The 13,537-nt window shown below is 35.0% G+C and overlaps 1 protein-coding gene across 1 annotated transcript in view; it reads right to left on the bottom strand.

The window, feature by feature from the left end:
- LOC145243945 (myosin-I heavy chain-like) overlaps positions 1–11,983 on the bottom strand; it is a 101,290-nt gene extending 89,307 nt beyond the window's left edge. The window contains exons 1-2 of the mRNA XM_080107073.1: positions 11,797–11,983; positions 2,454–2,561 (exon numbers count right to left, since the gene is read on the bottom strand). Of these exons, the coding sequence (XP_079963199.1) occupies positions 2,454–2,499 (46 nt within the window). The 5' untranslated portion in view covers positions 2,500–2,561; positions 11,797–11,983. The remainder of the gene's footprint in view (positions 1–2,453; positions 2,562–11,796) is intronic.
- Between the last annotated feature and the right edge of the window lie 1,554 nt (positions 11,984–13,537).

The raw sequence follows: 13,537 nt of genomic DNA, 5'->3' as shown, positions 1-13,537 counted from the left end.
TGTTGCTTTAATATTGCCAAATAGAACATTGCTTGTGCCATTGTCAAGTAGAATGTGGCTTGTAATATTGTCAAATAGCATGTTGCTTGTAGCATTGTCAAATAGAACGTGGCTTGTATCATTGTCATAAAAATATTTTGCTTGTTATATTGTCAAATAGCATGTTGCTTGTTATTTTTTTTATTGGAATCCTTTAAGATGAGTAATTTGCATATTTATTTATTCATTTGCAGACTGTTAAATTGCTGTATCACGATGTTCTGGTCAACTATTGCTCTCGTAGTTAATTGTGATGAGATAGGAATGCTCACAATCTTAAGCTGTATCCTCAGTAATTACTGCCTTCCATAGTTGTTGTCCTCTCAACACGTTTTGGCCAACTAATCCTCTGGCCGGCTTTGGGTGAGATTAAAATCACTATCTTCAAACAATGATCGCCTGGAACCGTAGAGATTCAACACCTTGTACGAGGGCATGCAATAAGTAATGCCCCTGACCCACATCCCATAGCAGTAGAGCAACGAAACTTGGCACATTTATTAGTCTTTCTCTACATAGGAACCACCCAGAGTTATGCATTTCTTCCATCGTTTGATGCAGCTCTGGAGACTATTTTTGTAGAACACCCCAGGTTGGTCCTCCAACCACGACGTGATTTCAGAAATCAAGGCTGCATCATCTGGGAAACGCTTTCCTTTCAAAAACATCTTCATGGCTGGGAAGAGGTGAAAGTCAGAGGGTGCAAGGTCAGGAGAATAGGAAGGATGGGGAAGAATTTCATAACCACATGCCCGTGCTTCTGATCTGGCGTTATGCGAGTTGTGGACCGGAGCGTTGTCCTGCAGGAGGAGGGTACCTTTGCTGATCTTGCCCCGCCTCTTGATTTTGATAGCTTCCCTTAATTTCCTCAAAAGTGAAGCATAATAGGCTCCAGTAATTGTGGTACCCTTTGCCAGGAAATCTGTCATCACTAGTCCGTCCTGATCCCAGAAGACTATGAGCATGACCTTGTCAGCGGAGGGCTGCACCCTTGCCTTCTTTGGAGGTGGTGAGTCCAAGTGCTTCCACTGCATTGACTGGGCTTTGGTCTATGGATCATAGTGATGGACCCAGGTTTCATCCTGTGTAATCAGTCTTTTGAAAAACCTTGACTAAACTTCTTGGCACATCTCCAAATTCATCCTCGAGCACTCGATGTGTTCTCGCTTCTGGAATGGTGTGAGCAACCTGGGAATCCATCTAGCAGACACCTTATGCATATGCAAATGGTCATGAATGATAGTTTCCATAGACCCTGTACTAATCTTGACATCTTGGGTTATTTGGCGAATAGCAATGCGCTGATCTTCCAAAATGGAAGCCTCAACTTGACGGACAGATGCCTCATCAATGGCAGAAGGGGGAGGGGGGGGGAGCGACCAGGTCTGGGAGCTGTTTCCACAGACTTCCGTCCATGTTTGAATTCACGATGCCAGCGTTTTACAAGGTCATACGATGGGGCATTATCACCATAAGTTTCTTTCATTTCATCAAAAGTCTCCTGTGGTGTGCATCCTTTCAAATACAAAAACCAGATCACTGCTCGACATTCAACAGGCTCCATTTCACACCTCACTCAGTTCAAACACCTGTAAAACAGAAACCACAATTAGTTCAGAGCTGTAATTTGCCACATAAGCCGTAGAGATATAAATCATTACACATGCAAAATTTCAGCTATATCAGACAACTGGAAGTGGGTCAGGGGCATTACTTATTGCCCGCCCCTCGTAGCATTATCAAATAGAACGTGGCTAGTTACCTTGGGAAATAACTTGTTGCTTGTAACATTGTCAAATAAAATATTACTTATAGCATTGTAACATACAACATGGATGGTAGCATCAAATAGCATGTTGCTTGTAATATTGTAAAATAGATTGTTGCTTGTAATATTGTCAAATAGCATGTTGCTTGTAGCATTGTAAAACTAAACATTGCTTGTAGAACTGTCACATAGCATATCACTTGTAGCATTCTCAAATAAACGTTGCTTGTAGCATTGTCAATTAGAATGTCGCTTGTGACTTTGTCAAATAGCATGTCGCTTGTGACTTTGTCAAATAGCATGTCGCTTGTGACTTTGTCAAATAGCATGTCGCTTGTCACAGACGCTGCGTTGTAGAATTCATTTTTTTTTTTACGAAAGCACATCATGCAAATTTAGTTTCAACACATCAATTCATCAGTCGAGAGAATCACCACAAATTAAAGATGCTCATGTTTTTACTAAATGTTTCAGAGTCGTCAACGCAATTAAAATTAAATCCTTAAAAAACAAATGATTATCTTACAAATCTTAATCAAATAAAAAAAAAGTGGGTTTTACATGCCACAAAGTTTTTTTATAAAAATATGGATCTTATTCGTGATTAAAGAAAGTACATGTATTGACACAATACATTGAAGCTTACCATCATGGCTTTTTTTATTCTTGGTTTCCCATGATTCCTCATCCATGTCAATCGCTGCTCTGTTTGTTGACAGTTTTAACAGTTTTTTGAATCATTAAAAATCATTATCTGCAGAAACAAAGAAACACATATTTATATATAATAATAATAATAATAAATAAACTAATAAACCCATACAAGCAAGAAGACCGGATGTCATAATAATTAATAAGAAAGAAAAATCCTGTCAAATCGTAGACTTTGCTGTTCCAGCTGACCACAGGGTGAATATCAAAGAAAAGGAGAAACGGAGCAAATACACAGAGCTAGCCAGAGAGCTGAAAAGGATATGGAAGATGAAGAAAATCAAAATAATACCTATAATAGTAGGAGAACTAGGAACAATCCAAAACTACTTTGAAAAAAGAATGGGAGAAATTGGAATCAGAGGAATGACTGGAAAAATACAAAAAACAATCATTATGAAAACAACTGAAATATTAAGGAAAACCCTTGAATGCGGAGACTAATACACATGAACTACAAACGCAAACCAGACAAACTGCTACAGAGACAAAACATGAAGCGCTACATGGAACCAAGAACATTGAAGCTAAATACCTATAAGTTCTCTAACCCCACCCCATCCTCCCATTAGCACATCACTGTCCCCCTTTCCCCCAAATAGAGTGAGACCAAATAGCCAAGTAGTCAAGGAAGAAGGAAAGACCAAGGAGTGAGCACAGACCAGATCTCCACTGCAAAGAGAACTGGGACCTTAGGAAGGCTTATTGCCACTCAAATTTCAGTAAAGACCAATGGCCACTGCCAATGAGAAATCAATGGCAAGCAGCTGTTGTGATAATGCAAATTTATTTGCAAATGTTATCGAAAGAGGTGGAGAGTACTGGAAAATCTGGGGAGAGTTGTTGTCACTCAGCTTCCAGGGAACACCATGGGCTGTATTCAATGAGATCTTTGATGACCTGTGTGAAAGCTCCTTTTGAGCCAAAAATAATAAATAGGTAGTCTATGTCCATCACCTGGCTTTTAAACTTCTTTCTCTATTAGCCATGTGCAGAGGTACCATCACAGAGACTCTCCACATACACCCAGAATTGGAATTAGAAATGGAAAAGTGTGCATTGCTAGAGAGAAGAGGAAAACTGGAGACATTTTAGTTCAAAATTTTGTATATATTTCCGAGTTTGACATAAATATTCCCAAGTTCAAAAAGACGACCTAAAGAAGGCCAAAGATTACTATGTATGAAACCATAATGAAAATAACAACCAGGGTTGTGGAGGCGGAGTTGGAAGGAGTCAGAGTTTTTAGCTGGAGTCAGAGTCAGATTTCTAAGAGTACTAGGAGTCAAAGTCGGAATTTTTTATGCGACTCCGACTCCTTAAGACCAATAAATTTATTTTGTTTACATGGTTTTCCTGTTTGGTTTAACAAGTTGCACAGTTTAGCAGTTTTTGTATGATTTTGCTTTTATTTTTGGAGATGTATCATATTTTGTACTGTATTGCAATGCTTCTACTCCATCAAGATATTTTGGTCCATCAGATCACTGCAAATCCGGTCTGGACAGCTGTTTTAATTTTGGTTGTGATGTCAAACAGGATCAATGAAAATTCTGTCTCATCGTGGATTACATCAGATAACAATTGGATTAAAACCCGAAAGTTATCCAGTGCCTGAATCAAATGGAATCTGACAATTGGATTAGGCTGGAATCGATCCAGAATTACAATCTTATCCGAAAAAAATGGGCTTAAATCAATAAGAATTAACCCATGCCACTATAGCCCTTTATAGCTTTTTCCTGTTTTTCCTTTGATCCGCTTTCCATAAAGGCAATATTATCCTTTAAAAAATTTCTTCTCTGTATAATATGCATCTTTACTCCCCTCTTCTGATGAGAAGCGTTTGGCTTTGAAATGTTATAGCCTAAAGAGGTCTCCCTATCCCTAAATATTGTGTTCCCTTTTAAACTGATAGCATAATAAAATTTCATAGTAAATTTTTTTATCCCTTTGTTATCTTAACTTCATTCTATAAAGCTGGTTGAGTTTATATGTGAGTATATTTATCATACAAGTGAAATGTTAAACGTAAAAATAATATACATGAAAAGTAATTATAAAATGCATGCTGAATAGATGTGGGAGGGTGGCATATGGATCTGCAGAATAGATTTCCACATAGGGGTCAAGAAGTCAGAATCCTAGGAATCTAGGTGTCGGAGTTGGAGTTGGACTTTTACCACCCGACTCCGCAACACTGATAACAACCAAGATGAGAACAGTCATGCGAATAATCCAAATAATATAAACACAGCTTAATTTTATCAACCATTGACATGCTTATTTTTGTGAATAGTTGTTTAGGGAGAGGTTTCATTGAACTGCACTGTATAATGGTGTTACAATCGAGCAGGATGAGTACAAGGTTCAACGAGGATGTGTCTGTCTATCTGCTTCCGTCCCTCATTTTTATATATATATTTTCTATTTATTTTGACTAGTTATTAGTTTTTATTTTGTCTACTAACCAATCAAGATGCACAGTTTACCCTGGTTCATACATCTCTTATCTACTTAGTACTAGCGAGTAACCCGGTGTTGCGCAGTTGTAAAATGCACGTAAATATGATAGTTTAATCTATGCATATTTCATATTTTTTGTTTTTACATTCAATTCTCTATTGATCATTATATATTATATTGTACCCAATATATAGTACTAATTTTTAAAAAAAAAATTTATTTCGGTGCCATCAGCTAGAATTGAAATCAAAACATAATGCTCCAGCCTTAGTCATTACCGTTTGAGCTATTGTCAGATTAATAAGAAATGGTTAAAACTTTAACATATAAATGTATATTTTTTCACATACAAATAATACGTTCAGTTGATTTACGCCTGCCAAATTCCACTTTTTTAATCATCAGCTTAAAGTAAAAATCAGATGCAATTGAAAAAGATTACACCACATGGAGTTTGATAAGAGGTGGGTTCATGAAACTACTTTATGCCTCATCTGCATGTGTATTTTTACGTTTGTGAAAATATATGCATGGGGTTTTAAGTGTAATCAGAGAGAGTTGCAACCTTGGTTGAAGTGATTGTCCCTAATGATGGCGGTCTGAACAGAAAGGGAGAAACAGACCAAACATCAAGGTCTCATGTATGATATGAAATGAAACTGGAATCTCAGGGAGATATCAATCATACCAGTTATTATAGGTGCCACAGGGCTTATAAAAAAGAACCTGAAGTCCTAACTAACTAATATTCCTGGTGAACCAAGTGCAAAAGAGATCCAAACAATTGCACTTAAGTGAACAACAAGGATACTAAAAAGAGCTCTCGGCTGGTTTCAACAAAAAGCAGGGCAATGTTGGCAGCTAGTTTGGCTGTCCCATACCCAACGTTACAATCTTCAAAGGAAGAACATTAAAAAAAAAAAATGTGAAGTTGTCTCAGATATTTTATTTATCTCACAAACATTTTTTATTATGGCGTGCTCCATGCTTAAGAGTATATCAATTTATTTTTGTTTGCTTATTTTTTTCCTTCTCCTTTTCAAATAGCAATTACTGATTTATATAAAAAAAAAAGAAAGAAAATTTCCCTCCAGCACATTGCCAGCTTAACAAATCTCTTCTCGCATTATGTATGAGACAGATCTTTCAATGAGATTTTCTCACGCTGCTAAAAAAAATAAAAATAAATAAAAATATCATCTTGATTTTATATATTTAAAAATGAGTGTGAGAAAAAAAAAACGATTTGAGGAGGAGGATAATGCAGTCACTATTTTACATTAAAAAAAAAAACAAAAAAAAAAAAACGCATTTTATTTTATTTATTCTGATACTTATTCCTCCCATAGTTCATTCGTTCAAGTGTTTTTAGAAAATTTAGCCATTATTCTCATAAGTGGATCGAGATGGAGGTGGAAAGATTTGAGTAACACTTTTGATAAAGCTTCATCTCTCCATTTCTTGTAGGAATGTTTTCATTGGTTGAAAAAAAAAAAAAAAAACATCTGGTGAATTGAAGTTCAGTTTTACTTATCATACATAAAATGATAACAATTTCTTTCCCTTGCAACTACAGTTTCAATAGGAAAATAACGAACTAAACTAATCTTTCCCACTGTAACAGAGCGCAGGCGTGCGTATGCAAATGCATAGGAAATGTGAAATGACGTCACTGTAAGGAAAAAAAGGCTACAAAAAGGAGAGCGATTATGTTGGATAAGAAAATCATGTGAGAGATGTCACAACCATAATGAGAAGTCACGAGTAGCAGAAAAATGAGCAAATAAATGTTGTTATTATGAAAGAGTGAGGTTTTTTTTGGGTTTTTTTTTTTTTTACATAGAAGTCATCACTTATCAAGGCCCAGAGGTCACTCAAGGATAAAGGTTGTACAGTAGTCAATGGGACAATATCATAGGAATCATTAGTAGTGTAAATTTGGTAAATTGGATTACGTAAGGGAAATAACTCATCAAAAACTTGTTCACATTGGACTTGAAGACGACCATACTGTAGTCAGCTGGAAAGCAGGCAAACGGAAGAGAGTTCCACAGGTGTACAGTTCTAAGAAAGAAGCTTTGTTCATGGAATCTACGTTTAGGTTTAGGCACAGATAAAGAGTGGGGGAAATTATTAATAATGTTTTCAGCTAGACAAATGTTTCTTGTGAATATTTGGCGAGCGGGGACCATAGATTGGAGCTCAGATGAGCACTTGCCACAAAAATAACGATAAAGCAGAGACAGGCTTGCAATGTCTCTTCTGAGAGAAAGAGGTTGCAGGGAAGAGAAAATGGTTTCCCCGTTAAGCTACGAAGTCTATTTTGAACTCTGTCAAGGCAGGATAAGATCTTTCTAGCAGCTCCTGCCCAGATGTGGCAACAGTACTCCATCCTTGGACATACCTGGCTCTTTGCATTAGCAGGTAGATATCTACTGGATCGATAGAAGAATCCCACTATTTTGCCAGTGACCTTGGCAAAGGATTTGATGTACGTGTTCCATTTCAGATCAGGAGTAAAGGTCAAGCGCAGAAGCTTGTCAAAACATGGAGCCGGCCCCTCCCCCAAGATGCGAACCATGCATTTCAATTCATGCCCTATTCTTTATCAAGTGTCATGATTTTCTGGAGTTATTTCTATATTTTTATTTTATGTATGTGAGGATGTGATCTGGTGACATCTTTCTATTAATTGACAATCTCATTAAATTTACCTTTAACGGTCCCTTGAATACCCTACTACTTTCGACTTCCTGTAACCTTGGTCATAAAAATTGATAAATCCTGTTTATGTATTGGTGAACACCGACTCACACCCTTACAAATTAGTGACTGCAAGTCAGAGTACCTATAATTGGTAACTCCTCTACCACGTGTGTTACTATAGAAATTATAAGCCTTTTAAGTTCTATAAATATCAGTTCTGAGCAAAGTAGTCATCTTTGATTATATTATTGGGCACTTCTGCATTATACGAACGGCGCCATTTTTTGGTGAGTTTCACTAAACTGTAGCCAGGTGGCGCTTCTCTCCATTCAAATTTTTTATGAATTTAAAAATTAAAACTATAATATATTGTAGATCCTTCAAGAGGTGCCACAAAAAAATTAAAATTATGTTTTGTTACCGTGACAATTTTACTTTAATTTAAAAAAATGTTTCGAAAAAACAAAGAAAAAATATCCAATGTAGCTTTTTATTTGAATAATGTTTCATTTAAATTATTAAACTGTTCAGAAAAAAAGTCCAATTTTACTTTAATTGAAAAAATGTTTCAGGAGGAAAAAATCCAATGTTGCTTTAATTAAAAAAATGGGCGAACCTGTATGAGAACGCTCACCCCCTAAAAATGCGTGTTTAACACCTTTTTTTAAAACTTTTTCGGATGGTTATCATAGATTACAGACTTAAGGATCATATTAACAGCAACCATTTTTTAAAAAAATAAATTTAATGACTTTTAAGAAAGGGGTTCACTTTTTCATTATAACGTTCTACTTCATTGCTACCTGACTTACTGTCCATTTCTTTACGGATGGGTCACGTGATTAGAACCCCTTCTTAAAAGTCATTAATTTTTTTTTTTTTTTTCAAAATTTTTTCCTGCTAATATGATTATTAAGTCTGTAATCAATGATAATCGGCAGAAAAAAAAAAAGACATAAAACACGCATTTTTAGGGGGTGGACACTCTCGTCCAGGTCCACCAAAAATTGTTTATTAAAATTACATTTTCTTATGCAGACTTTTCAATAAATGTTTTTATGATTATATATTGGCATTCCGGCAGATTTCTCAGACATTTCATTATTGCACTACTTCCCCTGTTTTCTAGACGGTGGTAGATGATTTGGCATCCCCGGCGAAACATCTTCCAACAAATATTTTAACTGAAGAAATTTATCACATTCTTAGACAAATTATCTATATATTAATATCTGTATTCGCTTCGACCGTTATCATCCTGACCATCCCTTAAAAGTAAAGTGAAATATTCCAAATAGCTAATAAAACAAAACAAAAAAAAAATGGGGTTGCTGTTAAGGAAAACCCTAATAAAAATGAATTGATTTTTTACTACTTTCTTTAATGTAACAAAGTTCTAACATTACAAAAATGCCAGGGAAAAGTCACTTCTGATTAATTGTGAGAAAAATGTTTTGCTTTTAAACTACTTTATTTAATTTAACAAAGATTTACCATTACAAAAATGCCCTGGAAAAGTCCCTTCTAATTAATTACAAAATGTCCTGGAAAAGTTACCTCCGATTAATTTTAAGAAAAAAATGTTTTATTTTTAAAGTACTTTATTTAATGTAACAAAGATTTACCATTTGAAAAATGCCCTGAAAACGTCACTTCTGATTAATTATAAAAATGCCCAGAAAAAGTCATTTCTAGTCGTTACTATTATTATTATTATTAGTAGTAGTAGTAGTAGTAGTTGAAGTAGTAGTAGTATGGCGTAAGAATGATACTTCTGTAAAAAAAAAAAAAATGTTCATTTACTTTTAAGAATATTTCACAAGAAAAGGAAAGTTAACAGTTACAAGAAAAAACATTACACATTTTTTAAATAAAAGTAAGAATTGTTCCACTCATTTTCACATAAAATATTGATAATAAATAACATTAAATATTATATTACACATTATATATTATAATACATATCTGTTGGAAGATGTTTCATCGGAAACACAGAATCATTTATCACCGTCTAGAAAACAGGGGAGAATGCAACAAAGAAATGTCTCGAGGAATACACTGAAATGGCATATATTGATACGTTTTTATACAATAAATGTATATTTTTATAGAAAATACTGTTAAAAACCCACCGAATACATGTCAGCCTATGTCACGGTAACATATATTGAGCGAGTTTCTAACAGTATTTTGTCTAGTTTTTTATCTTTAACTCCTTTTCCCAAACTTACCGTGTCAAAGAGAGATTCGAGCGCTATTTTTAACTTTCCAATACATCGGTAAACACTGTATGTTTTTCGAGCTGAATAAACATGTTACATTAAATAAAAACATATCCAGTTAGGTAGAAAAGTAACTTATCGGTACTCATGCACTTATTGATCCGTGCTGAAATAATAACGTTATTATTTAAAAAGCCATTCTTAACATGGGGAGGGTAGGGTGTTTTGCACCTATTCTGTACTTTAACCTTACAATTGAATAAAAAAACATAGGTATTTTTTTAGATTAGGTCCACCTCCACAATTTTCTTTTAAATGACAACTTTCCAAAGTTTTCGACTATGCTGAATACGAAAATCGCATTGAAATTTTGCAGAAATAAGTAGTTATCGAGGTATAAAAAGTTGTATTATGCATTGTATTCTTTGGCGGCCATCTTTTTTACGTGCGTGCAGTGTCAGTCATAGATGAGTAGATTTGTTTATGGCGCACGCGCGTAAAAAAGATGGCTGCCAAAGAATACAATGCATAATACATTTTATATCTCGATAAATTTCTGCACAATTTCAATGCGATTTTCGGGTACTTGCACAGTTTAGTCAAGACATTAAAAAAATGAAAATATCGAAAAAAGTTTAAATTGTACGTATCTGTTATGCCATAACAGTTATGGAATGAAGTTCTCCGAAAAAAAATTCACTTAATTTCATGAAGTAGTTTTTATTTTACATCGAAAAAACAATTTGTTATGGTACTGAGCAAAAGGTTCGATTTTTAGGAAAAAAAGTTAGTTATTAAAGGTAGGGAGGGAGTGTCGGCGCTTTGCTTTACATGGAGTTATCTCCCGTGTCGTTTCTAAAATTCAAACAAAAATTTAAAACAAATCAAAGATGTCTGCCTTCAACGCGCTCTCATAAAAACGTGTTTTTCCGCTGTAAAAAAAAAAAAAAAAAACTACTCGATCAAATTAAGTGAAATTGTTTTTTCGGAGATCTTCATGTCAAAACGGATACGTACAATATAACTTTTTTTCGATATTTTCATTTTTTTAATGCCTTGATTAAACTGTACAGGTACCTGAAAATTTACCAAAACATATCATGAAACTTTAATTAAACTTGGAAATACGATTTAAAAAAATATCGCGGCAGTAAGTGCATTTTGCATTAGCAGTGCTAATGATTAGCACCAACTTATCTTGCCTTTGATAACATTTATTTGTTATATATTTGTTTTTTGACAACTTTTTCGAATTTATGTGTATAGTAAAACAAACCCAAAGTCTGTATATGCACGTATTCGTTACAGAACGAAAATGTCATGTTCCAAAAATCACGTGAATCGATCAAGTATTTTATTCAAAAGTAAGAAAATTGAAATTTACGATTTTTAGCGATTTTACTACTAAACTGCATTGAACGTAAGGCTGAATTTTCACATTTCAACTTTGATTTAAGTTGTTTACCCTTTTTTTTACTTCATCGGATTTTTAATTATGGCAGACGAAAACATTAAAAAATACTTGATCAAATTACGTGATTTTTGGAATACTTCATCTTCGTTTCGTGACTGGTAAGTTCATCATACAGACTTTTATTTTCTTTACTTTTAATTACCGCCGTAAGTGCCGTTTTGGGTTTGTTTTTTTTTTTTCTTTCTTTATTTTTTAGGCTTAATTCTAAATAAGCACCTATTTTCTTTATCGCTACCTTTCAAATATTATTCTCTCTTAATATTTAATATTAAAACTAAATACTTTGCAAAGTAATCGCTAGTGTATAACGTTAAGCCATCAAGTAATAATGCAAATATAAAAATATCTTAAACTGCGTTACTAACAGTGTTACCTGGGCTAAAAATAAATAACAAAAAAAACAAACTTACCTGTTTACAGTTGTTATCAAAATAATATTACATCGACCCAAAAGTGTCATAAAGAACATAGGTAAAAGTGCAGGTGCAGGTCATACTCGTAGGGTCGATAGTTCGAGGGTCACACTCGTTTCAGAAATAGAACAAGGTAATAAATTCCAGTGACCGCGGTGACGTCAGAAGAAAAACTTTTTAAATCTTAGTTCTCTAAGTGGCCGCTAGGTGAATCGACCTTAAAAGGTGGCCACACGTCGTCTGCTACGAAGAACTAAAATTAATCTAACTTTTCTTTCATAAGATACGAAGTTTACACACGCACGCGTGCGCGCATACACACACACACACACACGCACACAAACACGCGCACGCGCGTGCGCGCACATATACAGGACAGGGTGTTCTTTTTAAGGCGTCGAATTTTAAATTATCAACTCTATTTTCTTTAATTGCAAATTTAGCACCTATCGATTAGCTTGGTTTGGCAATTCATCGTGTATTTTCAGAAGTACAGAGCCATAAAACTTCTTAAACGCATTTGTTATGTTAGGCTGTACAACGGTGTTCACTTTGGTCAAAATTGGACTTCCTTCTTTAATCAAATTTTTTCAATTATCGATTTTCAAGTTATTGAAGACATTCCAATACAAAATTTATCTAACAACATTCACAGACTCATAGAGTACATTTGTGTGAAATTAAAAAAAAAAAAAATCAGCCAGCCATTTCGGAATCCATAGAAAACAAACTCAGACATGCATACAGACATACACACAACATACATACAAACAGACATACACACAGACATACACAGACATACATACGTAGGGGTGCATATTAAAGAGATATGATGGGGTATTCATATTGGGCCAATACCTATAACGGATATAACGATGATGATGAGAGAGAGAGAGAGAGAGAGAGAGAGAGAGAGAGAGAGGAGAGATACATATTCTTGTGAGGATTACACAACGTTCATAATAAGATGATTAATTCATTACCTTCAATTTGTGGAATGACGACACATGACAAACAGTTACAAAATATCAATGATGATTCTTTATTTCATTGGACCGGTCGAATGATGATGTCGTCAGGAATTCAAATTCAGGATCTACATAATTAACCTTCTATCTCTTCGCCTCTCAGAAGACCCTCCACTGACCATGTCAACTCTTGGCCGATCAACACTCTCTGCTGACTGTTCTGCCTCAACTCAACTGCCCTGATCTGACTAGCTCTAGCTCCTATATTGAAAATCCCCCTTTTGCTATGATGTCAGAAGTGTGTTTCCAAAATGTGACCAATTCACGTGGCTATCACGCGTTTTTCCAAAACACACTTCTGCAACAAAGAATCCTCTCCTAACCTATTTTTTTTTAACCTAACCTATTTTTTAACCCTAACCCTAACCCTAACCTATTTTTTAATAATGTATTTTTTTGCATTGTTCATTCTTTTTAGCTGACATTTGCGCGAGCCTTTTCTAGTCTCACACAAAAACACGCGTTCACATCTCAAGCTATATTACTTGTCATATACATACGCGCACACAAACATACGCGCGCACGTCCACACACGTACATATATTCACATTCGCGTATATACACTCACATTCACGTGTATACACACACATGCTAACGTACACACATGTACTCACATATGCGCACACATGGACAACGTCACTTCCCCTTTCAAAGGAAATCCACATATGCGCAAAAGACCACCGGAAACACCTACAAAAGCAAGAGCAATA

Source organism: Euprymna scolopes, chromosome 22, assembly GCF_053919585.1.
Source record: "Euprymna scolopes isolate OS-2025 chromosome 22, ASM5391958v1, whole genome shotgun sequence".
NCBI classification, from domain to species: domain Eukaryota; kingdom Metazoa; phylum Mollusca; class Cephalopoda; order Sepiida; family Sepiolidae; genus Euprymna; species Euprymna scolopes.
Note: the sequence above shows the minus strand (reverse complement) of the source record. Positions and strands in the feature narration are given on the sequence as shown.